This window comes from Mastigoproctus giganteus, chromosome 4 (genome assembly GCF_048544385.1).
Source record: "Mastigoproctus giganteus isolate SK-2022 chromosome 4, ASM4854438v1, whole genome shotgun sequence".
Lineage (NCBI taxonomy): Eukaryota > Metazoa > Arthropoda > Arachnida > Uropygi > Thelyphonidae > Mastigoproctus > Mastigoproctus giganteus.
This window is the reverse complement of record NC_143578.1, coordinates 72,974,442-73,002,264: the sequence shown is the minus strand read 5'-3', so window position 1 is coordinate 73,002,264 and position 27,823 is coordinate 72,974,442. Positions and strand designations below refer to the sequence as shown.

Below are 27,823 nucleotides of genomic sequence, written 5' to 3'. Positions count from 1 at the left end.
ATCACCACCTTCAACCATTTTCAATCCACTGCAGGATGAAGGTCTGCTCAACAAGTTTCTAGCAACTGTGTGTTTTCTGTTGCCATTATACACCAGAAAATTATTTCATCGATCCACCTCATCTTTGATCTTTTTCATGGGCAATTGGAAATAAAGCAGTATCCATTCCAAAATTAATTTGATCCATCTATCATCAGTTTTTCTTAATATATGACCTGCCCATTTCCATTTTAAGCACTTTGTTCTTTCATTGATGTCACAGACCTTGGTTTGTTGGCAAATCCATGCACATGCTTTTGGTCTCTTTTGGTTATGTTCAAAATTCAGCGCTCTATACTTCTCTGTGTGATCCTCAGTCTTTGTATTGCTTTGGTATTCAGTGTCCATGTTTAACAACCATATGTTAGGACAGGGTGGCTACACTGATCCAAAACTTTTCATTTGAGACAGAGTAGCAAGTTTGTCTTTCCAAATACTTGCCAACCCAATTTTATGCACCACTCAATTTCCATCATGTTTCCATCTGTTGAAATTTCTTGTCCAAGGTAAACATATCTTTCTACTTCTTCCAGTTCTTGTCCATCAACCATAAGTTTCTTTGGTCCGGTAAATTTGTTGAACATAACCTGTCTTTTCTTGATATTCATCTTCAAACTGAATTTCTTGCTTTCATGTTACAGTTCTTTACTGTTTTGCCGCAATTTTTCTTGATCATAGGCAAAGAGAATGATATCATATCATAAGCGATTCAGGTAATCTCCATTTATCTTGAGCCCTTTATTATTTCAATTTAGTGTGCAAAAAATTTCTTATAAACATGCAGAAAATAGTTTTCGAATGGGATGAGGAATTGTCTCTCCTTATCAGATGTCTTTTTCTATGTTGATCTGAACTTTATCATTGTTGACCTGCATTGATGCAGTCACCTTTTCACATAATTATTGGAAAATATTACTGATGTAATATTGATACTACATCAATATTACTGATGTAGTCATCAATACTATTACATCAATAGTATTTATGACTAATCAAAAAGTTAATTAGGGCATTGATTATTGCTTGTTTTGTGACTGAGTTGAATACCTTTTCATAATTGATGAAGGCTATACATAACAGAAGGTTGTAATCACTGTGTCACTCTAACTTTCTGCACTGTTTAGATGCGATTTATTTTACTGAAGCCACTTCTGAAACCTGCTTGTCCTTTGGGTTGTTCTGCATAAAGTATTATGCCTATTCTTCTTGAAAATCATCTTTGTGAAAACCTGTGAAGACAGAATAGGCTTATCGGTCAGTTGGTTTTAAACTTGCCTTGTCACCTTTTTTGTATATTTTGGATTTTAATTTCTCAGATATTGAATGGAACTTGTGGGTTGGTCACTAACACACTAGCAAGACTTTTGTGGATTTATTGGCTTCTGCATTTCTCCATGCTATAGGCACTTCGTTAAGTAAAAAGCATTTTGAAAAGAGAGTAGTTATAGCTCTACACGGATGGAATATACTTAACTAGAAAGGGCACAAGAATATTTTGCTGATGTTATCGAGGCAGTGTTAGGTGGGTAGGAAAACTGCTAGCTTGGGGAGATTCAAAGACTAACAGATTAACAGTAGCTGCAGGCAGAGGTGAAAGTGCTTCTTGCACTGTTTTTATTAGAATGAACAGCAGTCTGAAAAGCAAGGGATTTCAGAGGAATCCCAAGTCATCATGAAACAAGTAAATACATGGGCTGTGTTAGGGTAACTAAGAGTAAGAACAAGTGCATGTACACCAATGCTAGGAGTATAGTAAATAAATTCAATGAATTTGAATTGCTGGTCAAGACATTGAGGTGGATATTGTTGGAATATTGGAAACATGGTGTCACACAGATATAAGGAATGCAGAATTAGAATTTAGTGAGTACAATGTGTATTGAAAGGACAGACAGACAGAATAGGAAGGAAGGAGGGGTTATGCTGTTAGTTAAGAAACACAAAATCTAAGGCAGTGCATCCACTTGACATGGGTGGACAGTGCAATTTTGAGTCAGTTTGGTGTGACATAAGCACTGGGAAAGCAAAGTTGAGAGTAGGAGTGTGTTATAGGCCTAAAGACTCTGAGTACAATGAACAACCATACAGAGAAACGGAGTGGGCCAGTAAATCAGAATGTCCCAGATCTGTCGTTGTAGAAGTTGACAGCTTAAATAAATTCAAGGCAGAACTAGACAAACATTTGGAGTGAATGGATGGGTGAAATGGGAATTTTTTTTTTTTTTTTTTTTTTTGGCTGATGCTGTATAAGCTTGCTTTCTTGCATCATATGCTTCTACTAATGCTAATGTCTTATAATGGGGATTTTAACTTCCCAGATATTAACTGGAACTTGTTGGTTGGCCACTACCACACTAGCAAGACTTTTGTGGATTTGTTAGATGACTGTTTTCTATAGCAGCATGTTCAAGGGGCAACCCAGAGGGAGCAATACCCTTTATCTGATTATGAGCAGTGATTATTATTATTAGCTATATGATGCAAGGGAGCCTGATGCTCATGCTGCACCAGCCATAAAAAAATTCCCAAGTTACCCTGAGAGAGAGAGAGAGAGAGAGAGAGAGAGAGCATTTATTCATGTACAGTGGATTCTGGTTATTTGGGCTACCAATTAATTGGGGCAGCCGTTTATTTGGGACAAATCTTAAAGAACAGAACCCACTTGAGAAAATAGCCAAGGTTTACTTTGCTTAATTGGGACAACATGCCTTTTAATCGGGGCAGGAGACCACAGCACTTGAGATTACCCTACAATTGTCTTCGACCATACCATGTGCTCCAGTCGGATTTCTGGAGGTCACAACCATAAAACAATTAGCAGTCCTCCATTTATTGTGCTTTTCTGTTAGTGCAACCTATTATAAAGGATACTAAACTCAATCTTGTTGAATTTGCGATAATATTGACAACTGGAATTCTGTGGGTTATTATGGTGCATTGTGTTTACACTTTCATGAAATCTTCAATCATATAAAAAAATAAATTTTCAGAATCTTCTCTTCATTCCCAATTTTTAAGCTTCGGAACTTTCTACTCCATTCTCACTTGCACATTGCGTTACTTGCAATTTGTGTATGTCGTGTTCTTTGTTATTGTTTGCTTATCTTTTTTACTGTTTTAAATTTTAACCCCTTCCCCAAATGTCAGTGAACAGAAATATCAACTACTGTAGTTAGTATGTACATATTACAGTATGTATTAATTAAGCTATGCACATAGGAGTAAATTTATTTTTATTTTGCTAACCTGTGGAAAATATTCTTCCAATTTTCATATATCATTTAATTTTTTAATTGGTAAGGTAATAAAGTGCAAATTTGTACTTTTTTATAGCTTGTGGATAATATTCCTCCTATTTTTGCTAATTAGAATCGCAGTTTAATAGAATTAAAATTAAATTTACAAACGTGATCATGATGACTGACACTTACTACATATTGTATAGCGAACGTTACTTTGCTATGGTGAGTCCATCGTAACGTGATTTGATTGTACAGAGAATCAATCGTAAAGCGCGGGTCCATTGAAGTTTTAACTATTTAAATGAAACTTCGCATAATTGAGGCAGTCGCTTAATCAGGCCAAAATGCACTAGTCACGAAGAACTCCAAATACCTGGAATCTACTGTATTAAAAATTTTCAGAGTAAGTAACCACTACGTGTCAGTGATCACATACTGATGTGGGATTTACTTAAAAATGTAACTACCATCGGGGATAGAGGGAAGGCTTTTTGCTTTCATAAATGTAACTACAGTGGTATCAGACAGTTTTAAATTCTATACAGTGGGACCAACTGATGATGTTACCAACAGCAAATTCTAAATGGAAAGAATTCAAGGAATTAATTTTGGAAGATACTAGGCTTTTGATACCAATTAAGAAATACGGTTCAAGGTTCGGGCCTAAATAGATGTCATACAAACTAATGAGACTCATAGCAGAGAGGAAAAATGTTTCGGATGTATATAAATTATCAGGTGACACAGAAGCCTTTGGTAGATATAAACTAGTTTGTAATCAAGTCACAAAGGAGGTTAGGCAAGCAAAGGCAGATTACAAGAAATTTTTGGCAAATGATGCAAAGAAAAACAGCAAAGACTTCTTTACTTATATAAACTCTAAAAGGGAATGAATCAGACTGGTCCACTTGATAGTTCAAACAGAGCATGGGTTTGTTAAGGGGAAGATCTTGTCTGACCAATTTGATTGGATACTAAGATGCAGTGACAAAGGAACTGGTTGTAAAAAATAATTTTGATATCATATACTTGGATTTCAGGAAAGCTTTTGATACTGTTTCACATGGAAGACTGCTGTACAAATTGGAGAGGTATGGCATTAAGGGTAAGCTGCTACAATGGATAAAGGGATGGTTGAGTGGGAGACAACAGAGAGTGCAGAGAGTGGTAATCAATGGACACTGCTCTTCAGGAAAAAATGTTATTAGTGGAGTTTTCTCAGGGTTCGGTGCTGGGCCCATTGTTGTTTTGTGTATTCATTAATGATATTGATGAAGGTATATCAGGATTAATGTCCAAGTTTGCAGATGATACAAAGGCTGGCAGGGTTGTTAAAGACAGTAAAGACAGTATGCTACTCCAACTGGATCAAGAAAAGTTGGACAAATGGGCTGAGAAGTGGCAACTGAAGTTTAACATTGACAAATGCAAAGTACTGCATATGGGTAGCAATAACCCAAGAGAAACGTACCAACTGTGTGGTACTACACTCAGGGAGGTGGAAAGAGAAAAAGACCAATTGTGCAGTCAAATATGAAGTTTGCTGAGCTGTGCAGACAGGCTGCCAGGGCAGGTTATGGAGTCTTGTCAATGATATATAGGAACTTTGCTAGCAGGGACAGAGAGGTGATTATCCCGTTGTACAAGGCAATGGTCAGGCCATATCTAGAGTACTGTGTACAGGTCTGGAGGCCTCATTTTAGGAAGGATGTAGAGTTGCTAGAACAAGTAAAAAGAAGGTCAACAAGATTGGTGAGGAGAACAAAGGGGTGCTCGTACCAAGAAAGGTATAAGTTCTGCACATTGCAGTGCCTTGAGAGTAGGCACCTGTGAGGTGATCTGATTGAGGTATATAAGTCCTTGAATGGGTTGAAAAAGCTGAATGCTGATGGGATTCTTCTTCTTCTTACTCAGATTAAGAACCTGATGGGACATAGATTCAAATTGAGGAAAGACAGTTGTAGAGATGTGCAGAAATTTGCCTTTAGCCAGCGGGTGGTTGTTTGATGGAACAGACTTCCATCTTTTGTTGTGGAAGTTGATAGCCTAAATAAATTTAAGGCTGAGCTGTATAGGCATTTGGAACGAATGCCTATACAGCTCATTTTTTTTTTTTTTTGTTGATGCTGCATAAGCTTGCTTTTTTGTATCATATGCCTCTACTAATGCTAATGCCTTTTTAATCTGATACGTATTTTTATCAGCATAAATTTAAGAATAACATAAGATACAAAGTTAAAAATGTGAAATTATATCTTTAATAGGGCTTGCTGCTTGGAGGCAATGAACAAGAAAGAGGGGTACACTGAGAAGTTTCCCATTTCGTGGAAGCCCAATCCATCCACGAATATGATTGTTGCAAAAAAATCAATGGGTCATTTGTCATTTGTGACAAATCATTTGTGAAAAACAAGAGCTGGTTTTTGTTGCCCAACAATGCATCTGTGAAAGCTGCATTAACTGATTCATAGATTTCTTGTAAAAAGGGCTAGTCTGAGATTAATCCCCCACCCCCATTCACCAAATTTGATTCCAGCTGGCTTCTTTTTTTTTTCCGAAGTTAAAAATGAAGATGAAAGAGAAATTTCATACCATCCAAAACAACCAAAAGAATGTGACCAACCATCCCAAGGAGATAGCAATGGAGGAATCTGAAGAATGCTTTCAATGATTGAAAGAGAGGCGCAATGAGTGTAGAGAGTCCGATGGGGACTATTCTGAATAATTTTCATAATAAATTGTTTTTTTGAATATTTGTATTTTTTCCCCCACAATTTTTGAATCATTACTTTTCATATGCACTGTTGTGTGTGTGTGTGTGTGTGTGTGTGTGTGTGTGTGTGTGTGTGTTTATATACATACACACATGTATATATTATATAAATATAATAAAAGATAAAAATAGCAAAGAAAACAGCTAAATTAAAATTCTAACTTAATGCATACACTGCAATGCTATGGAAATCAAAAGTCACATAATATTTTTATACATATAACCAAATATTGTATAGTTTTACGAATGAAGTCTCATTAATTGTAAGCTTAACTAAGAAGGGTCTTTCTTGGCTAGGCTTAGAACTCAAGAAGCAATATCAGAATCAGTTCTAGGTTACTTCTCAGGATAGTCTCCTTGTAATGCACTTGATTCAGCAGTGCTGACATGCTTTTATCCCAAATATTAAGTTGTTGCTAAGATTGTTCAAATCGTGATCCACAGTAGCCATAACTTTGTCATCATCCAGAAAATGGATAAAGGTCAAATTTTTTTGAGGTTTGGAAACAGCTGGAAGTTGGGGGAGAACTGGATCAAATCAGGTGAATATGGAGCTGATGAAATAATTGAAACCAGTGCTTATGGATTGTAACCATATGTGATAGTAATTAATGTGCAACTTGGCACATTTCTTGGCACAGTGCTTCTTCTTGATTTAATCTCATAATCAAATCAGAAATAATAATATGATAATATTTGATAACAGTTTCTGATAATAGTTTCATCCTTTTGGAAGAAATAAACCAGCTCCATTCCCTAAAAATCTCAAAAGACTGTTGCCATCATTTTTCCCAGCTGAAGGAACAGACTTAGTTTTTTTTTTGAAAGGAGGAGTGCTTCTACTGTTTCGAGGACTGTTTAGTCTTGGGTTGAAAGTAATGAACCCATGTTTTGGCTACTGTTATGAAAAAACAGAGGAATTCTGCTGGATCTGTCATGAAGTAACAGAGTGGTCAATGAAGGAGTACATATGCTTGAGTTTACCATTTATCATGGTTCAGGCCCATATGACCACTATGATATGTGGCATGGTATAATCATAATATTCATCAAAATGATTACTTGTAAACTTCTCTGACCTATGTAGTTGATGCCAGAGTATAAACAGAATAGGTGCATATTTTCCCCTGACACACTGAATCTGAACCAGCTTTTATTCAGAACTCGAAATCCTAGTGTGCAGAAACTGTTCTCATCCTCATATGTCCTGTTGAAATTGAATTAACTGTTGCCTTTGGCAAGTTTACAAACTTATCAATCTGCCAGATTGTCAACCGATGGTGACACACAAATTCACAACCTACTGGTGATGGTTTTTGGGATGTGATTTCAGAAGGCCTCCCTGCTTGAGGTTCTCACTTCCAGTTTCTCCATTTTCAATGCAGTTAGTCACTTTTCAAGTCTTGTGAAAGAACAAATAAATGAATTATCAAAACAAAATTTGCTGTGTAATTATAAAAATAATTGATTATTATACGATATCAATTTAATAAATATATAAACATTTTTTCCTGATTGATTTAGAACTTGTGGAGCACCCCACATATTTATTGATTCTAACCAAATAAAAAATACATTATTTCAACTTAATGTATAATATATCCACAGGTAGTGAAAACACAAATAATAAAAATATACCAGCATTAAATTGTAGTCCTTAACTTCTTTGTTCATTCTTCTGAAAGTTTCTTCCTCAGACTTGCCCATATTTACAGCATGCATATCAAGCTGCAATAATTTTTCTACCATTTTCTGATGCTCATGTTGATATTTTTCTGTTCTTATTCTTTTTTCCTCCATTTGCTGTTGTACCCAACTAGCCAACTGCTCATGCTGCTTCTTTTTTCTTTCTTTATATTTGATATCTTCACCTACAAGTCTGAAAATAATAAAAACCACAAATATTTTTAGTATCAATTGAAATTTATTAACAGTCAAACATTGGCTTAAAAATTTACTAATTATTTTGACACACACACACACACACATTTTGTTATTTGGTTTTTTAGGAGCATTAGCAACTAAGGCCATTTTGCCCCAGTGGTCATTCCCTGACCTTTCCACATCCTCCGTATTCAGTGGTCACGGGCTCGAACCCGGGTCTAATCAAAAAGGTGTGCAATGCACTGCTGCTCCTTATTGTTTTCTGTATTTATAAATGATATTGATGATGGTATATCATCAATATCATTTATAAATACAAAGTTTGCAGACGATACAAAGACGATACAAATACTGCAAAATACAAGTTTGCAGACGATACAAAGGTTGGCAGGGTTGTCAAGGACACTACTGACACTATGCTGCTGCAAAAGGATCTGGAAAGGTTAAGCAGATGGGTTGAGAGGTGGCAAATGAAGTTTAACATTGACAAATGTAAAGTACTACATATGGGAAACAGCAACCCCAGAGCAACGTATCAACTCTGTGGTACTACACTGACAGTAGTAGAGAATGAAAAGGACCTGGGGGTTATTGTGCAGGCAGATATGAAGTTCTCTGAGCAGGGCAGACAGACTGCAAGAATAGCTCATGGTGTCTTGTCAATGATATACAGGAATTTTTCTAGCAGGGATAAGGAGGTGATTATTCCCTTGTATAAGGCAATGGTCAGGCCACACCTTGAGTACTATATACAGGTCTGGAGGCCTCATTTCAAGAAGGATGTAGAGCTGTTGGAACGAGTACAGAGAAGAACAACAAGATTAGTGAATGGAACAAAGGGATACTCTTACGAAGAAAGGCTTAAGTTTTGCAAATTACACTGTCTGGAGACTAGGCACCAGCGAGGTGATCTGATAGAGGTGTATAAAGCCTTCAATGGTTTGAGCATGCTCAATGCTAATGGGATTCTTCCTCTTGCTCAGAATAATCACCTGAGAGGGCATAAATTCAAATTGAGGAAAGACAGATGTAGGATAGACGTGTGGGAATTTGCCTTTAGCCAGCGGGTAGTTGGTTAGTGGAACAGACTTCCATCCCTTGTCGTGGAAGCTGATAGCCTAAATAAATTTAAGACTCAGCTGGACAGGTATTTCGAACGAACGGAGGGGTGAAGTGGAAGTGGTTTTTTTTTTTTTTTTTGGCTGATGCTGCATAAGCTTGCTTTCTTGCATCATATGCCTCTACTAATGCTAATGCTAAAGAAACACATAAAATTTAAAAAGAAGAGCATCCAGATGACATGGGTGGACAGTGCAGTGTTGAGTCAATTTGGTCTGACATAAGCACTGGGAAAGCAAAATTGAGAGTAGGAGTGTGCTATAGGCCTAATGACTCTGATGATTATAATGAACAGCTGTACAGGGAAATAGAGTGGGCCAGTAAATCAGATTGTCTTATAATGGGGGATTTTAATTTCCCCGATACTGACTGGAACTTGTGAGTTTGTCATTCGAATAATAGCAAGGCTTTTGTGGATTTAGTGGATGACTGTTTTAGCATTAGCATTAGTAGAGGCATATGATGCAAGAAAGCAAGCTTATGCAGCATCAGCCAGAAAAAAAAAAAAACAATAAAACTTCCACTTCACCCCTCCGTTCCTTCGAAATACCTGTCCAGATGAGGCTTAAATTTAGGCTATCAACTTCCATGACAAGGGATGGAAGTCTGTTCCACCAACCAACTACCCGCTGGCTAAAGGCAAATTACCGGACATCTATCCTACATCTCTCTTTCCTCAATTTGAATTTATGCCCTCTTAGGTGTTTATTCTGAGCAAGAGGCAGAATCCCATCAGCATTGAGCATGCTCAAACCATTCAGGGCTTTATACACCTCTATCAGATCACCTCACCAGTGCCTAATCTCCAGACACTGTAATTTGCAAAACTTGTTGTTGTTGCCTTGTTGCCCTTCTCTGTACACGTTCCAGCAGCTCTACATCCTTCTTGAAATGGGGCCTCCAGACCTGTATACAGTACTCAAGGTGTGGCCTGACCATTATTTTATATAAGGAGATAATCACTTCCTTATCCCTACTAGAAAAATTCCTGTATATCATTGACAAAACACCATGAGCTACTCTTGCCACCAGTCTGCACTGCTCAGAAAACTTCATATCTGCCTGCACAATTACCCCCAGGTCCTTTTTATTCTCTACCACTGTCAGTGTAGTACCACAGAGTTCATTCGTTGCGCTGGGATTGCTGTTTCCTATATGTAGTACTTTACATTTGTCAATGTTAAACTTCATTTGCCACCTCTCAGCCCATCTGCTAAACCTATCTTGATCCTGTTGCAGCAGCATAGCGTCAGTAGTGTCCTTAACAACCCTGCCAACTTTTGTATCGTCTGCAAATTTGGACATTAAGCTTGATATACCATCATGAATATTATTTATAAATACAGAAAACAATAATGGACCCAACACTGAACCCTGAGGGACTCCACTGATAACATTAGTCCACGATGAGCAGTGTCCATTGATTACCACTCTCTGTCTTCTCCCCCTCAATCACCCCTTTATCCATAGCAGCAATTTGCCTCCAATGCCATACTGCTCCAATTTGTGCAGCAGTCTTCCATGTGCAACAGTATCAAAAGCCTTTCTAAGATCCAAGCATATAATATCAAAGTTATTCCCTGCATCCAGTCCTTTTGTGACTGCATCATAGTGTCCAATCTAATTGGTCGGGCAAGACTTTCCCTTAACAAAACCATGCTGTGTCCGAGCTATAACTGAAGTCTTGTCTAGATGATCCTGTAGTGCTTCTTTAACCAGTGCCTCCATTAATTTTGCTGGAACAGAAGTTAAACTCACAGGTCTATAATTACTTGTGTTCAGCCTTTGATCCTCCTTTGTGAATTGGGGTCACATTCGCACATCTCCGGTCTATGAGTACCTCCCCTGAGCCCAAGGAAGCGATCATAATTATGGCTAAGGGTTTGCTTACTTCCTTTGCTGCCTCCTTTAATATAACTGGATAGATCCCATCCACCCCAGGTGCCTTTCTTGTGTTTATCTTCAACAATTTCTCCTCCACGTTATTCTTAGTTATTACAAGATTATCTAGCTTACTGCCAGAGTTGAATACACCTCTGGCATTCCCCTCGCTGAATAACTCCTCATGTGTGAATGTTGATGCAAAACATTCATTTAGTTTGTTAGGTACCTGAGCAGAATCACCATCGATATCAAGTGGACCAATCTGATTCATCCCCTTCCTTCTAGAGTTTACATAAGTAAAGAACTCTTTGCTGTTTTTCTTTGCATCCCTTGCCAAAGATTTCCGAAAGCTGCCTTCGCCTGCCTAACCTCCTTTGTAACTTGGTTACAGATCAACTAATATCTATCATAGGCTTCTGTGTCATGTGTTAATTTATATGTATCCCAAGCATTTTTCTTCTCTGCCATATATCTCATTAGTTCATCTGACATCCATTTAGGCCTAAACCTTGAACAATATTTCTTAGTTGGTATGTAAAGGCTAGTAGCTTCCAAGATAAGTTCTTTGAATGCTTCCCATTTTGAATTTGCTGTTGGTAACATCATCAGTTGGTCTCACTGTATAGAATTTAAATACTGTCTCAGACCATCGAAGTCACCTTTACAAAAGCAATAACCCTTACCTTTACCCCTAATGGTAGTTACCTCTTTGAGTAAATCCCACTACAGCACACTATGATCAGTGCCACCTAGTGGTTCCTTTATCTGCAGATTCTTAATGCATGAAGAATCACTACTGATAATCAGATCAAGAGTATTACTCCCTCTAGTTGCCTCCCGAACATGCTGATGTAGAAAACAATCATCCAATAAATCCACAAAAGCCTTGCTAGTGTGTGAGTGACCAATCCACAAATTCCTGTCAATATCTGGGAAATTAAAATCCCCCTTTATAAGACTCTCTGATTTACTGGCCCACTCTATTTCCCTGTACAGTTTCTTATTATACTCATTAGAGTCATTAGGCCTATAGCACTCCTACTCTCAATTTTGATCTCCCAATGCTTATGTCACACCAACCTGACTCGGCACTGTACTGTCCAGCGATGTCGACTGGCTTTACTTCCTTGGATTTTATGTGTTTCTTAACTAATAACATAACCCCTCCTCCCTTCCTATCCTGTCTATCCTTTCTGTACACATTGTACTCCCCAAATTCCAGTTCTGCATTCCTCAAATCTGTGTGACACCACGTTTCTGATATCCCAATAATATCTGCCTTTGATGTTTGAGCAATACCTCAAATTCATCAAATGTATTTACCAAACTCCTAGAATTGATGAACACGCAAGTATACATGCACCTGTTCTTTTTCTTAGCTACCCTAACACAACCCATGAGTTTACTTTTACCGCAATGACTCCCAACAGTCTCTGAAATATCCTACATCATGTTTTCCAGGCTTCTGCTCATTCCAATAGAAGCAGTGCAAGAATCACTTTCATCTCTGCCAGTGGCTACTGTTAATCTATTAGTCCTTGTATCCCCCGAAGCTAGCAGTTTTCCGACCCATCTAACACTGCCTCGATAGCATCAGCAAATATTCTTGCACCCTTTCTATTTAAGTATCCCATCCCTGTAGAAGCAGTCCCTTCTGTTAACAAGTACAGACCAGGCTGAAAAAATTCTCTCCCTTGAGCCTTGCACAATCTTTCCAGGGCTGAATTGATCGACAAGGCTCCCATCATATACTCCCTACAGCAGCAGTTTTCTACAACAGCATGTTCGGGAGGCAACTAGAGGGAGTAATACTTTTGATCTGATTATCAGTAGTGATTCTTCATGCATTAAAAATCTGCAGATAAAGAAACCACTAGGTGGCAGTGATCACAGTGTGCTGATGTGGGATTTACTCAAAGAGGTAACTACCATCAGGAGTAAAGGGAAGGGTTTTTGTTTTCGTAAAGGTGACTACGAAGGTCTGAGACAGTTTTTAAAGTCTATACAGCAGGACCAACTGATGTTACCAACAGCAAAATCTAAATGGGAAGCATTCAAAGAATTAATCTTGGAAGCTACTAGGCTGTTCATACCAACTAAGAAACTAAGAAATACTGTTCAAGGTTTCAGCCTAAATGGATGTCAGATGAACTAATGAGACATGTTTGTTTGTTTGTTATTTAGTTTTAGGAGCATTAGCAATTAAGGCCATATTGCTCCGTGGATATGCGGCGATCATTCCCTGAACCTTCTGCATCTTCCGTATTTGGTGGTCACGGGCTCGAATCCCAGTCTAATCAAGAAGCGTGTGCTACACGCTGCTGCTCCTATCCACCTCGCTACGGAGGTGCCAATGAGACGTGTAGCAGAGAATAAAAATGCATGGGAAACATATAAATTAACAGGTGACACAGAAGCCTATGGAAAATATAAGCTAGTCTGTAATCAAATCAGAAAGGAGGTTGGGAAGGCAAAAGCAGATTATGAGACATCTTTGGCAAAGGATGCAAAGAAAAACAACAAAGAGTTCTTTACTTATGTAAATTGTAGAAGGAAGGGGGTGAATCAGATTGGTCCATTTTATATCGATGGTTCAACTGTTGATGATCCTGCTCAAGTAGCTAACAAACTGAATGAGCATTGTGCAACTACATTTACACATGGGGAGTTATTCAGAGAGAGGAACACCAGAGGTGTATTAAACTACAGTAATGAGTTAAATGATTTTTTAATAACTGAGACCAAAGTGGAGAAGAAAATTTTGAAGATAAACATAAAAAAGGCACCTGGGGTAGATGGGATCTATCCAGTTATATTAAAGGAGGCAGCAAAGGAAGTAAGCACACTCTGAGTCATAATTATGTGAGCTTCATTGGTCTCAGGGGAGGTACCCATGGACTGGAGATGTGAAAATGTGACCTTAATCCACAAATGAGGATCAAACAAGTAATTACAGACCTGTTAGTCTTTAACTTCTTTTCCTGGGACATTAATGGAGGCACTGGTTAAAGAAACACACATCTAGACAACACTTCGATTACAGTTCGGACAAAGCATGGGTTTGTTTAGGGAAAGTATTGTCTGACCAATCTGATTGGATACTATGATGTGGTCAAAAAGGAACTGGATACAAAAATAATTTTGATATCATATAATTGGATCTTAGGAAAGCTTTTGATACTGTGGAACATGGAAGACTACTGTACAAATTGGAGCAGTATGGCATTAAGGGCAAAATGCTGCCTGGGATAAAGGGATGGTTAAGTGGGAGAGGACAGAGAGTGGTAATCAATGGACACTGCTAGTTGTAGAGTCCCTCAGAGTTCAATGTTGGGTCCATTGTTGTTTTCTGTATTTATTAATGATAGTGATCAAGGTATATCAGGCTTAATGTCTAAGTTTGCAGATGATAAAGGTTAGCATTGTTGTTAATGACACTAATGACAGTATGCTACTGCAACTGGATCTAGAAAGGTTAAGCAGATGGGCTGAAAGGTGGCAACTGAAGTTTAACATTGACAAATGTAAAGTACTGCATATGAGTAGCAGTAACCCCAGAGTAACATATCAACTGTGTAGTACTACACTCAGTGTGGTAGAGAATGAAAAAGTACTGGGGATAATTGTGTAGTCAGATATGAAGTTTTCTGAGCAGTGCAGACAGCCTGCAAGAGTAGCTCACGTGTCTTGTCAATGATATACAGCAAGTTTTCTAGCAGGGATAAGGAGGTGATGGTCAGACCACACCTTGAGTACTGTATACAGGTCTGAATGCCTCATTTTAAGAATGATGTAGAGCTGCTGGATCGAGTACAGAAAAGGGCAACAAGATTAGTGAATGGAACAAAGGGTGTTCCTTCAAAGAAAGGCTTAAGTTTTGCAAATAACAATGTCTGGAGACTAGGCACCTGCGAGGTGATCTGATTGAGGTGTATAAAGCCTTGAATGGTTTAAGCATGCTCAATACTGATGGGATTCTTCCTCTTGCTAAGAATAATTGCCTGAGAGGGCATAAATTCATATTGAGGAAAGACAATTGTAGGATAGATGTGCGTAAGTTTGCCTTTAGCCAGTGGGTGGTTGATTGCTGGGACAAACTTCCATCTGTCATTGTAGAATTTGACAGCTTAAATAAATTCAAGGCAGAACTAGACAACCAATTTGGAGTGAATGGATTGGTGAATTGGGAAGGGGTTTTTTTTGACTAATGCTGTATAATTGCTTTCTTGCATCATATGCCTGTACTAGTGCTAATGGTAAGGTGTTGAGGATCACAGCTTTCTGGAGAGTCACATAAGCATTCTCTGGGAGACTTACTGTTCCTAAGTTGTTATTTTAGTTGCTCTTTTGACTGACATTGTGATTGGGATGTTATTACTTGTTGCATATGCCACATTTCTTTGACTTTCTTTATTAGGTCTGTGCACTTACTGATATTTTCCTTGTAGGTTTTCTGCAGGTTGCTGGTATTATGCACCACTACGTTGATCAGGTAGGTAGCCATTTCCTTCTTGTTGATGAGGGTTATGTCTAGTCTGTTATGTGGAATCATCTAGTCCACTCTTATGGCTTGGTCCCAGTACAGTTTGTGAGTAGGGGTCTCTAGTACAGCCTGGGGTTTGTTCTCTAATATGGTACACTTTCTTTGATCAGTTGGTATATTTTTTGTACTAGCTTCTGGTGTATTATCATTGTGACCTGGTCATGTCTATAAGTGTAATGAGTCTGGGTGATTACCTTGCATCCCGCAGTGATGTGTTGGATTATTATTATTATTGCTTTCTCATTTATTTTGTTGAATATTTTGTAATTGAGTTTAGCAAACCATAATTAAAAGAATACTATTTTCAATTTCAGTAAAGAAACTAAAAAATTATATTGTTATAATAAAAACAAGAGTAGGCATCTCATAGATGCCACACAAGCAGATTAAGTACTGATTAAGTACTGATTAAGTACAGATTAAGCAAATGAAGAAAGAAAGGAAATGCTGTACAAAAATACTGTACAGCATTCACAAATTAACACAGATTACAATTTTGAAACTGATGTTTTAACAAATAAAATAGCTTGCCTAACAGAATTTAAAAAATATAAAGGAATAGTTTCTTTACAGCTATCCCATTTAAAGATAACTTTTAATATAATTTTTTAAAATAAAATATTTTTATAGTCTATCCAGTGGAAGAAACAAATGGGATTTTTAGTTATCAGAGTCTTATTTCTATTTAGTTATTAGTTATTCTATTAGTTACTCCTAAGCTTACCTTCAATAACTATCATTCAGTGAGATGCCATATTTGACTATATCTGAGAAAAAAGTTATATGATAAGTTGGAATTAGGAGTAAAATTATCCACTAATCAAACAAATTATCCATCAAACATTATGAAATATATACTTTCAGGAGAAAAAACAATGAGTGTTATTACTCATAACAAAGGAATGTGATATACTTTTCTCACAAACAACCCTTCTAGGTACACGGTCGAAGTGAGAGGTCCTTTAAGCACTTCAGATCACAACTTGGTGATTGTCTCTTCTCCAATGGAGCCTTTATCTCATGGCTATTCCCAACTGGTGTTGTTTGGCATTACAAGAATGTAAAATGGGATGACCTGCGAGATTTCTTTTCTTCTTTTCCTTGGTAGGATTACTGTTTCAAAACTTCTGATGTCAACTTTTGCTCAGACTGTGTAAGTGAAATTATTCTTGCAGGAATGGAATCCTTTATTCCACACTCCACTTTAACATCTCATCCTTTATCTAGACCTTGGTTTTCCAATAAATGTACTAAGGCTGTTAAAGAGAAGAATGTTGCATATCGTAATTGGCTTGTTTCTAATTCTTCAGTTTCATTTTCTGCCTACACCAAAGCTCGCAACAATTGTAAAGCAGTTATTAATCAGTCCAAACTAGAGTTTGAACAGGCTAAGAGTAGAAAACTTGCTTCTTGCCCTAATGATAGCCAAGCATTCTGGTCTCTTGCCAAAGCTATTGGCCGCAACTTTTGCCCATCTCTGCTCCCACCTCTGTCCAAACTAGATGGTTCTGTTGTCACTTCAGCCAAGGATAAAGCTGACCTGCTAGCATCCCATTTTTCTTCCAACTCATGTATTAATGATCTTGGTAAAACACCTCCCACCATTCCCAACACGCTCTATTCAATGCCTCCTCTGGTCTTCCATCAAAAGGATGTCAGAAGGATTTTGACGAATCTTGATGCTAAGAAAGCTCCAGGTCCCGATGGTATTTCTCCACTTGTTCTCAAAACCTGTGCTTCTGAACTTACTCCTATTCTTTGCCGCCTTTTTTCACTTTCTTTCCAAAGGTGTTTTTTCTTTCTGCTTGGAAATTTGTTCATATCCAGCCAGTTCCTAAAAAGGGTGACAAAAAAGGGTGGCATTCCCCTTGCTGAATAAATCCTCATGTGTGAATGTCGATGCAAAATATTCATTTAGTTTGTTAGCTACCTGAGCAGGATCATCAACAGTTGACCCATCAATATCAAGTGGACCAATCCGATTCACCCCCCTCCCTCCAGAGTTCACATAAGTAAAGAACTCTTTGCTGCTTTTCTTTGCATCCCTTGCCAAGGATTTCTCGTAATCTGCCTTCGCCTGCCTAACCTCCTTTGTAACTTGGTTGCATATCAACTTGTATCTATCATAGGCTTCTGTGTCATGTGTTAATTTGTAAGTATCCCATGCATTTTTCTTCTCTGCCATATGCCTCATTAGTTCATCTGACATCCATTTTGGCCTAAACCTTGAACAATATTTCTTAGTTGGTATGTAAAGCCTAGTAGCTTCCAAGATAAGTTCTTTGAATGCTTCCCATTTTGAATTTGCTGTTGGTAACATCATCAGTTGGTCCCACTGTATAGAATTTAAATACTGTCTCAGTCCATCGTAGTCGCCTTTACGGAAGCAATAACCCTTCCCTTTACCCCTAATGGTAGTTACCTCTTTGAGTAAATCCCACTTCAGCACACTGTGATCACTGCCACCTAGTGGTTCATTTATCTGCAGATTCTTAATGCATGAAGAATCACTACTGATAATCAGATCAAGAGTATTACTCCCTCTAGTTGCCTCCCAAACATGCTGATGTAGAAAACAATCATCCAATAAATCCACAAAAGCTCTGCTAGTGCGTGAGTAACCAGCCCCCAAATTCCAGTCAATATCTGGGAAATTAAAATCTCCCATTATAAGACTCTCTGATTTACTGGCCCACTCTATTTCCCTGTACAGTTCCTTATTATACTCATCAGAGTCATTAGGCCTATAGCACACTCCTACTCTCAATTTTGATCTCCCAATGCTTATGTCACACCAAACTGACTCAACACTGCACTGTCCAGCGATGTCGACTGGCTTCACTTCCTTGGTTTTTATGTGTTTCTTAACTAATAGCATAACCCCTCCCCCCTTCCTATCCTGTCTATCCTTTCTGTAGACGTTGTACTCCCCAAATTGCAGTTCTGCATCCCCTATATCTGTGTGACACCACGTCTCTGATATCCCAACAATATCTGCCTTTGATGTTTTGAGCAATACCTCAAATTCATCAAATTTATTTACTAAACTCCTAGCATTGGTGTACACGCAAGTACACCTGCACCTGTTTCTATTCTTAGCTACCCTAACACAACCCATGTGTTTACTTGTACCGCAATGGCTCCCAGCAGTCTCTGAAATACCATGCATCTTGTTTTTCAGGCTTCTGCTCATTCTAATAGAAGCAGTGCAAGAATCTCTTTCACCTCTGCCAGTGGCTACTGTCAATCTATTGGTCTTTGTCTCCCCCCAAGCTAGCAGTTTTCCGACCCACCTAACACTGCCTCGATAGCATCAGCAAATATTCTTGCACCCTTTCTATTTAAGTGTATCCCATCCCTGTAGAAGCAATCTCTCCTGTTAACAAGTACAGTCCAGGCTGAAAAAAATTCTACCCCTTGAGCCTTGCACAATCTTTCCAGGGCCTAATTGATCGACAAGGCTCTCATCATATACTCCCTCCTATTGTGTCTGGGCAGAATTGCAGACACTTTCAAATTCAACCCTAATTCACGGCTTTTGTTCAACAGTGACCTGTACTTGTTAAGTAATTCTGCCGGTCTCCTACTCTTAATATTATTAGTGCCAACGTGTACAACTATATCACCTTTTGTGCCCTTAAAAGATGATATTCGCTCTACAACGTCATCAACCTTTGCCCCTGGCAGACATACCCTGGTCCTGTTCCACCTATCTCTTTTTACAAAGCATGTTCCCCGTTTCCCTGACAATAGAGTCACCAACAACTACTAGTTCCTTCAGGACCAGCGCATTCTGCCTTGGGGGTTGTCTCTGTGTCACGCGATGCCCAAGTGCAAGCTCTGGCGTTGATGTGGGCAGCTGAGAGCTTGATGGGCCCCTCAATTTAGTTTCTTCGAGGGCATCCACCCTGTCCTTCAAGCTCTCATATAGGCCCACAAGAACGCCGAGTTGTTGCCTGATATCGATACACTCCTTGCATCGCGCACACACAAAGACATCCCCCTTGGCAGTATCATGTCCCGTACCCGATTGCTCTGCAAACATCAAGCAAACAGTGCATTTTATAAGGCTGTGAGTCAGAGGACAACTGCCCCCCTCAGTTCTGCTCTGAGCCACAGCGCTTCCATTAGCTTGAGCCTTTTGCTTTGCTGCTCTGGTTTGAGTCATGATTCTATTAATTTATTAATTAATTATAATTAATTATGTTATGTTATTAATTATGTTAAATATAATTAATTATATTACGTTTGTAATCTAAGTCGTTATATGTATTTATTTAAACGTACAATTTAACTGCTAACGAAGTTCAACTAACGCTATCTAGTACGGCATACAACTATCGTATCACAATGGCGGGAAAATTACGAACGGTAACGGAGTTGAAACACGTGGAAACCTTTACCGATATTTTTATGCAATTACAAGGCCGAGTAAAGAATAAATACACCAAGTTAATCAGAAAATCACAAAATAATGTTATACTACTAAATTTAAATCAAAAGTTTTAGAAAAACAATAATTTCAAATCAATAAATAAGAAAAATCCACTTAGCGGCTTGGAACACGACCGTCTCTAGTAGCCTCGTCAGCAGACTCCAGAATTAGTCCATAAATGTTACCCATTTATGGACTAATTCAATGGAAAGCTTCAGTGAAACACAAGTAGTTGCTCTTGACATCGCAAAGGCTTTCGATCATGTTTGGCATAAAGGTCTTCTAGACCAGCTTCCATCTTATGGTTTGCCAACTGTTTTTAGTAATTGGTTATCCAGTTTTCTCTCTGATCGCTCACTGAGGGTGATGGTAGATGGCTCTCTGTCTTCTAACTTCTTCACTAATGCCGGTGTCCCCCCCCAAAGTTCAGTTCTTTCCCCCACTCTTTTCCTCTTGTATATTAATGACCTTCTTCCATTGACTGGAAATCCTATCCATAGTTTTGATAGTTTTGCTGATGATAGCACATTGCATTCTACTTTCCATTTTGAGAAACCTTGCCCTGCTCTATCAACTTCAACTTCTCGAAAATCTGCTACCAATTCCTTAAATGCCGATCTTCAGGTAATTCTCCAGTGGGGCAAAGATAACTTAGTTGATTTCTACCCTTCTAAAACTCAGTCTTGTCTTATTTCTCGCAAAAGGATTCTTCTGCTCCTATGCTTATCTTTAGTGACACTCCTATTTCTAGGCAAAATGATATATCTCTTTTGGGAATTACCCTGACTTCTAATCTCTCTTGGCACAAGCACATTACAAATATTGCTTCCACTGCATCTAAAAAACTTGGTTTTCTCTTTCGCTCTCGGCGTTACTTTTCTTCCAAACAGCTGATCACTGTATAAATTGCAAATCCGCCTTGCCATGGAATATTCCCACATCTGGGGTGGTGCGCCAAAACCTCTCTCAGGCTTCTTGATTCCATTCAGAAGAAGGCAGTTAAATTAATTAATGATTCATCTCTAACAGAATCTCTCCACTCGCTGTCTCATAGACGTAATGTTTCTGCTGCATGCCTCTTCTCTACAGATACTTCCATGGGCACTGTTCTTCTGAATTGGCTTCTATAATTCCTGCTCGGTCTTTCAAAACAGTCCGAACACGTGCCGCTACCAGTCAACATCCATTTACTGTCCAACTTCAAACTCATAGAACCAACTTTTCATCTTCCTCATTTATTCATTCAACTGACGTTTTTTGGAACAACCTTACTTCATACGTATTTCCTGAAAATTACAGTCTACAGAAGTTCAAGTCCAATGTCAACAAATATCTTCTTTCGTCTTCTCAACCTCCAACCCAAGCACAGTACTAAGTACTATAGGTTCTAATACCTCTCATATTTGGGGTTTACATAAAAAAAAAAAAAAAAAAAAAAACTGACTTAAGTTGAAGTATAATAGTATATCTTATGAGTTCAGAAAAAGAAGAGAAAATTTTGCTTCTAAAAGCACCATTTATGATGATATTAATATGATGATTTAATTTATCTATAATTCATCATGACATTTGCAATACATATTGTCTAGATTAAATTCCATCAATTTAATGTCACTTGAGCACATCCATTTATCAAACATTTTAACCAATAAATATGTCATCTCAGCGTAAGTGTTATTAGATGAACAACCATGATATGTTCAATGTCACATAACAAGTTGGTTCTTAATACGGGACAGACTATAGCAAGGCAATGTATATTTTAAAATTTATAATTTTTTAATAGTTTAGAATAGTAAGTTACCTTTGACACCCTGCAATACTACAAGTAGGGTCGTCATCAGAAATCCTTGGTGGTCTGTCTTTTTTAAGTCCATCAGGATCATATAAATCAAATTCTCTCCTATCTTTAGCCTGCTGTTCTCTGAAACGGAACTCATTTATTGCCTCATTGAGAGTTCTTATTTGCTGTTCTTGTTCTTTCTGAAGTAGTTGTAGCATTTCATCATAATTAACCAACTGTCTAGCTAAAAAAGTATTTTTATATTTTCAAAACTATTAAATTAATGCATGTTCAAAATGAAATATTATTAGTTTTTTTAAACCTAACACTATTACAGTAATATTTAAACCTATTGAAATTCTAATACAGCTTAATGAAACATGACATGTAATCAAAAAGTTTGAAAACTGTATCTTGAAACTGCAGTATCATGGTTATGATACTGCAGTTTCACAACCATGAACATCTTCTGTTTAATATGCATTAAACAGAAGGTGTTCTGTGTGTTTTGTGGAATTTTAAAATGAGTTATTTTACTGAGCAGTGGATTTGCAACAATTTGTTTCTAATTAGGGATAGGTACAACATACGTAGCCAAGTGGTCAAGAGTGCGAATGCAGTAGCACACGCTCTTTGAGTGGACCGGGGTTCAAGCCCGTGACTACTAAATACGATTAATATTTGTATTGATTTATTTATTGTAAACTCCACTGACCTGGTGGTCGTGCCGCAATATAAACAAGAACATTTTTTAAATCCACAAAATATTAAAAACAGCTTTAAGAGAAGATATGTGTCATTCAAAGGCTTTACATTGGTTTGCAAAGTTTAAAGAGGACCACTTGTCTCTCAAAGATGATTCTCACTCTTGCCCCCCTTCAATTTCAAAAAACCAATGATTCTATTGCTTGTATTTGTGATCTGATCAGGAGTGATAAGAAAATAGAACTCTCAAATCAGAAAACTATCCAGGAAGTTGCTAGTAAAACTGTTATTTCTTATGGGACATGTCACTTAATTTTAACAGAAGATTTGGGAATGTGACACATTTCAGCCAATTTTGTGCCATTCAACCTTCACAGAAAGCAAGGAGTTCTTGCATGTCAGGATCTCTGTCAAAGTTCTGCTTCTACCCACACTTTACTTCAACACTTTTGGTGACACACTTATGGCTGTGATCCAGAAAAAAGGCTAATGGTAGTGTCTACTCTACTCCTGATAAGAGTTTTTCCATCTTCTCTGAGATAAACAACAAGACAATCTTGATTAAATGTGAAGATCATACTTATCTTATTTTTTGACACACAGGGCACTGTTCATTATGAATTTGTCCCACACAGTCAAACAGTGAACCAGGAATACTGCAAAACAGTTCTACAATGACTGCTCAATGCCATTCAGAGAAAACTTGAAAAAGTGGGATTCAGGGAATTGACATTTGCATCATAACAATGCCCCTGCACACTTGGCACTTTCCACTCAAGAATTTCTTGCAAAGCAACTATCACTGTGGTTCCCCATCCAAGCTTCATCACTTCACAAATATTAGTTCAGTCTCCAAACTTTTTTATTACACCTTGCATACTTTGATCTACTTCTGCAATAATCTAATTGTCACCCCCAAATACATAATGTGATTCTTTTGGTCTGATACACTGTCTGTTGCAGGAGCATATTTGAAATCATGTGAGAATCATCAAAGTAAAATGGGCAAAGGGGGTGCACAGAATTAACCAGTTATTCTATTCAAAGGAGGTATCAATTTCATTGCTTGCAGATTTCAGTAGGTGATGAACAAACTAAGTTACTGTATTAAAATTAATAATATCTGAATCACATATAATCTAATGTACCTTAACTTAAAAAAAAAATTAATAAATAAATAAAAAATAAGTAAAATTATTGTTCTTTTGGACATACTGATTTAAGCATTTGGTATATTACATATTTCTATATTAATTTGATAATAGTAATTTTCTAATTATCGTGTTCATAAATAAATTCATAAAAAGCATATTTTCCTTTGTTCCAGCTTTCGTTTCAATTGCATGAAGCACAAATGTCACAGATACCATTTTAACAGTGTGCAATACCTTCAATAACATAACTTTATAACCATTTCTTAAAAGCAGTTTTACCATTTTGATAATTATATTTTTATTTTTTTTATCTGGTGCTTATTATCTCCACCAAACAGAGTGAAAATATGTTTCAATATAAGTGTGGAGATTATATATATAAACGTGCGTGCTCTTAGAGACAGCCTGATGAAAAACCCAAGTTAACTTAGGGAGGAATAAATACTATATCTCCATCTGAGACCATCTTATTACAGTCCCAAGTAGGCAAAGCATTTATAGAGAACTGCTCTAGTCTGCAACTGGAACTGAATATAGACCTCCCCAGATGAGTGATGTTTGACAAAGCCGCTTTTTAAAATAAAAAATTATTCCATGTTTCCATCTCTATTCAAGTAAAAAAAGAGAAAAATGAAACTACAAATGCAGAAAAGTATACACATCAGAATTTATATCACCGTTCCATTTCTTGATATTTATATTTGTAACATGAAATCACGTGGGCATTAGGTGAATGTATTATTGAATTTTCCTCTCCAAAGGCAATATAACACTGTCTGATCCTGCCCAAGGTATGTCAGTCTCCTGGACAAAGTGTATAGTTTTGATCGTCAAGTGGCACCAGGGGTTCCCCCAACTTTGCATCTATACACTCTGTGTCACAGTACAAACTCTGTAAAGGCCAGAGATAGTGTGAGTTTTAGTGTAGGTCTGTTGTACTTCCAGCCATTTGGCTACACGATCCCATAACCCCACATTACCTATCCTCTGCCTCGAGGATGAAGGCTGGTAGCAGTATGGAACAGAAAGGTCTCTGGCAGGGGCAAACGCTAAACAACACCTGAGCTTGCCAGGGAGGAACCCCGGGAAAAGGGGGGGGAACCTATGGAAAGTGAAAAAGGGAGCAGAGGGAGACAGATAAGTAGGAAAGGAACAGATGAAGATAAAGATAGTGGATATAGGAAGTTAAAGGGATAGAGAGGCACCTCACGTGGCAGAAGCCCATCCTCCACTTGGTGGTGGGGGATTGTTAGGAGCAGGAAAGTATTTGTGGTGGTAAAGTCCCCCAGGTGAAAAGGTTGGGATGGGAGGTGGCAAAAGGGAGACAGGAGTTGTAGGGAATTAAAGTCATAGGACCAGAGCACCCTATGTGGGAGGGGAGGAGATCATACTGTAGAAATGCAGGATGGGGGATTCCTGGTAGGCTGCCCCAATGCAGTATAATTTGGGAGCCTCCAAATTAGACTGCACTACACCAAATCAGTCTCCTGGACAATGACATTCTAGCTTACCTTTAATAGAGAAAATGCACACATTGTACTGCACTTATAATATACAGATACAAATGGGAGAATGCCCTTGTGACTTCAGTTCTTCAGGCTGTTGAATGGTACCTTGGCACAATCCTGAAAACAATGCATCTCTTATTATAGAATTAAAGAATTTTGCCAGCATGGACTGAGGGGTGATTATCCAATTGAATAAAGCAATGGCCCAATTGCATCTTACATACTGTGCACAAGTTTGGAAGCATCATTCTAGGATGTAGATGTGTTGGAGAGAACAGCAACAAGATTAGCTGGGACACAAAACGGTACTCTTAGTAAGAAGGACTTCAGTTTTGTAAATTGCTGTATCTGGAAATTAGTCACCTGCAAGGAGACCTGATTGAAGTGTTTAAAATGGATTCAGTAAACTAAATATTAATGATATACATAAGGAATATAAATTTAAATGAGAAAAGAAAATTTGCAGTATAGATGTGAAGAAATCTGCCTGCAGCCAAAGAGCAACTGATCCTTGGAATAAACTTCGACCTGGTGTTGTGAAAGTGAGTAGTTTAAATAAATTTAAAGAAGAATTTGAAAATTATTAGCAAACAAATTTTTTTTTTACATTGATGCTATATAAGCTTGCTTCCTTGCATCATTTACCTACTACTATTTGTTAATGGCACAATTGAAACATTTTTATTCTTTTATTCTAACCTGATACTAAACCAGAAATTGTCTTTCTGTTAAGTAGAGGTTATTTCTGTACTTTCTGGATTTCTTAGGAAATGCAGAAGTGTCCAGTAGGATCCACTAAGTATGATGCCATCAATATCATTAGACTATGGACAGATCTAATGATACTTAGTGGATACTACTGCACACAAACATACTGCTAATGATACAACTCTGTGGTACTACACTGACAGTGGTAGAGAATGAAAGGGACCCGGGGGTGGTTGTGCAGGCAGATATGAAGTTCTCTGAGCAGTGCAGATGGGCTGCAAGAGTAGCTCATGGTGTATTGTCAATGATATATAGGAATTTTTCTAGCAGGGATAAGGAGGTGATTATTCCTTTGTATAAGGCAATGGTCAGGCCACACCTAGAGTACTGTATACAGGCCTGGAGGCCTCATTTCAAGAAGGATGTAGAGCTGTTGGAACGAATACAGAGAAGAGCAACAAGATTAGTGAATGGAACAAAGGGATGCTCTTACAAAGAAAGGCTTAAGTTTTGCGAATTACAGTGTCTGGAGACTAGGCACCAGTGAGGTGATCTGATAGAGGTGTACAAAGCCTTGAATGGTTTGAGCATGCTCAATGCTGATGGGATTCTTCCTCTTGCTCAGAATAATCACCTGAGAGGGCATAAATTCAAATTGAGGAAAGACAGATGTAGGATAGATGTGCGGAAATTTGCCTTTAGCCAGCGGGTGGTTGGTAGGTAGAACAGACTTCCATCCCTTGTCGTGGAAGTTGATAGCCTAAATAAGTTTAAGGCTCAGCTGGACAGGTATTTCGAATGAACAGAGGGGTGAAGTGGAAGTGGTTATTTTTTATTTATTTATTTTACTTTATTTTTTTTTTTGGCTGATGCTGCATAAGCTTGCTTTCTTGCATCAAATGCCTCTACTAATGCTAATGCTAACAATGAAATTCTTTGTATTCTGACACTAAAGCAGATATACTGGATGACATACTAGAACAAAAATTGTCTTCCATTTAAACAAAGATTCTTCACACACTAAGTCAGGAGATCTCAAATTCTCAAAAGCAACTGGGAGGGGTCCATAAAAGTTTTTAAAATTTTGCCTCGGGTTTTAAATTTGATTGTTTATTTTCAATGAAATGGTTTTATTTTATAAAACTATAAGGATCTATCACTGTAATATAGAGATTAAAATTTAATTATCAAAAGTAAGTGGTATATTTACTGCTTGCCCAACTCCAACCCAGATGAAATCTAACTTTATTAGCAGGGAACACAAATTCATTTATCATTTTAGCAGGTTGCAGTATTACAACATTTGAAAACCCTGTATACAAAAGCAAAGAAAGCTGCTTTCTCCTCCAAATTTATGACAAATATATGAAATTCATAGAAATGCTGATTTATATACGCATTTATGTTCATGACTGACACATAATATCCTGCCTTTCATAAGAAGAAAGTAAATCTGACCAGTTTGTGACCTCATATGTGACCTTCAATCTGATCTTCAACTTTACATTACACTGAATTCTAATATGTGGGCTTACAAATATAAGAGAATATATATATAAACTGAAGCTATTTTATTTACATATTGCTTCATCTCGTTTTTTTTCATGAGCTTCTTTTAATTTTCTGTCATAAACTTGATCATGAAGGGCTTCAACATCCACCTGTAATAATGAAAATGTAAAAATTTTTGTCAATTTTAAATTTAACAAAATGTTAGATACACAACATTAGGCTAGCAGTTAAAATCTACTTAAAGTACCATTTCAGCACCAAGCAAAATCTTTATATAAAATTAAGAACTCTGATACAAAATTGAATCAATCAAAAACAAAATAGTAACGAATGGGCCTAGTGTACTGGGGTCCATGGTTGAAATAACATACACGTATAAGTTATAAATCCAGTTTAATGTAAAAATACAAATATATACTAACAGGCAGTAGCTTTTGAGACTGGTGTGTCTCTTCATCAAATGAAATTCAAATACAAAATACAATGGATAAGTGCAATGAGCTGAGTGAGGCATGTTAATCATGTGCCATTGTT

At 37.6% G+C, this 27,823-nt stretch overlaps 1 protein-coding gene across 1 annotated transcript in view; it reads right to left on the bottom strand.

The window, feature by feature from the left end:
* LOC150086831 (RIB43A-like with coiled-coils protein 2) overlaps positions 1-27,823 on the bottom strand; it is a 75,511-nt gene that overhangs the window by 37,880 nt on the left and 9,808 nt on the right. Inside the window, exons 2-4 of the mRNA XM_090372288.1 lie at positions 27,357-27,438; positions 21,724-21,946; positions 7,693-7,933 (exon numbers count right to left, since the gene is read on the bottom strand). Coding sequence (XP_090228414.1) covers positions 7,693-7,933; positions 21,724-21,946; positions 27,357-27,438 — 546 coding nt within the window. The remainder of the gene's footprint in view (positions 1-7,692; positions 7,934-21,723; positions 21,947-27,356; positions 27,439-27,823) is intronic.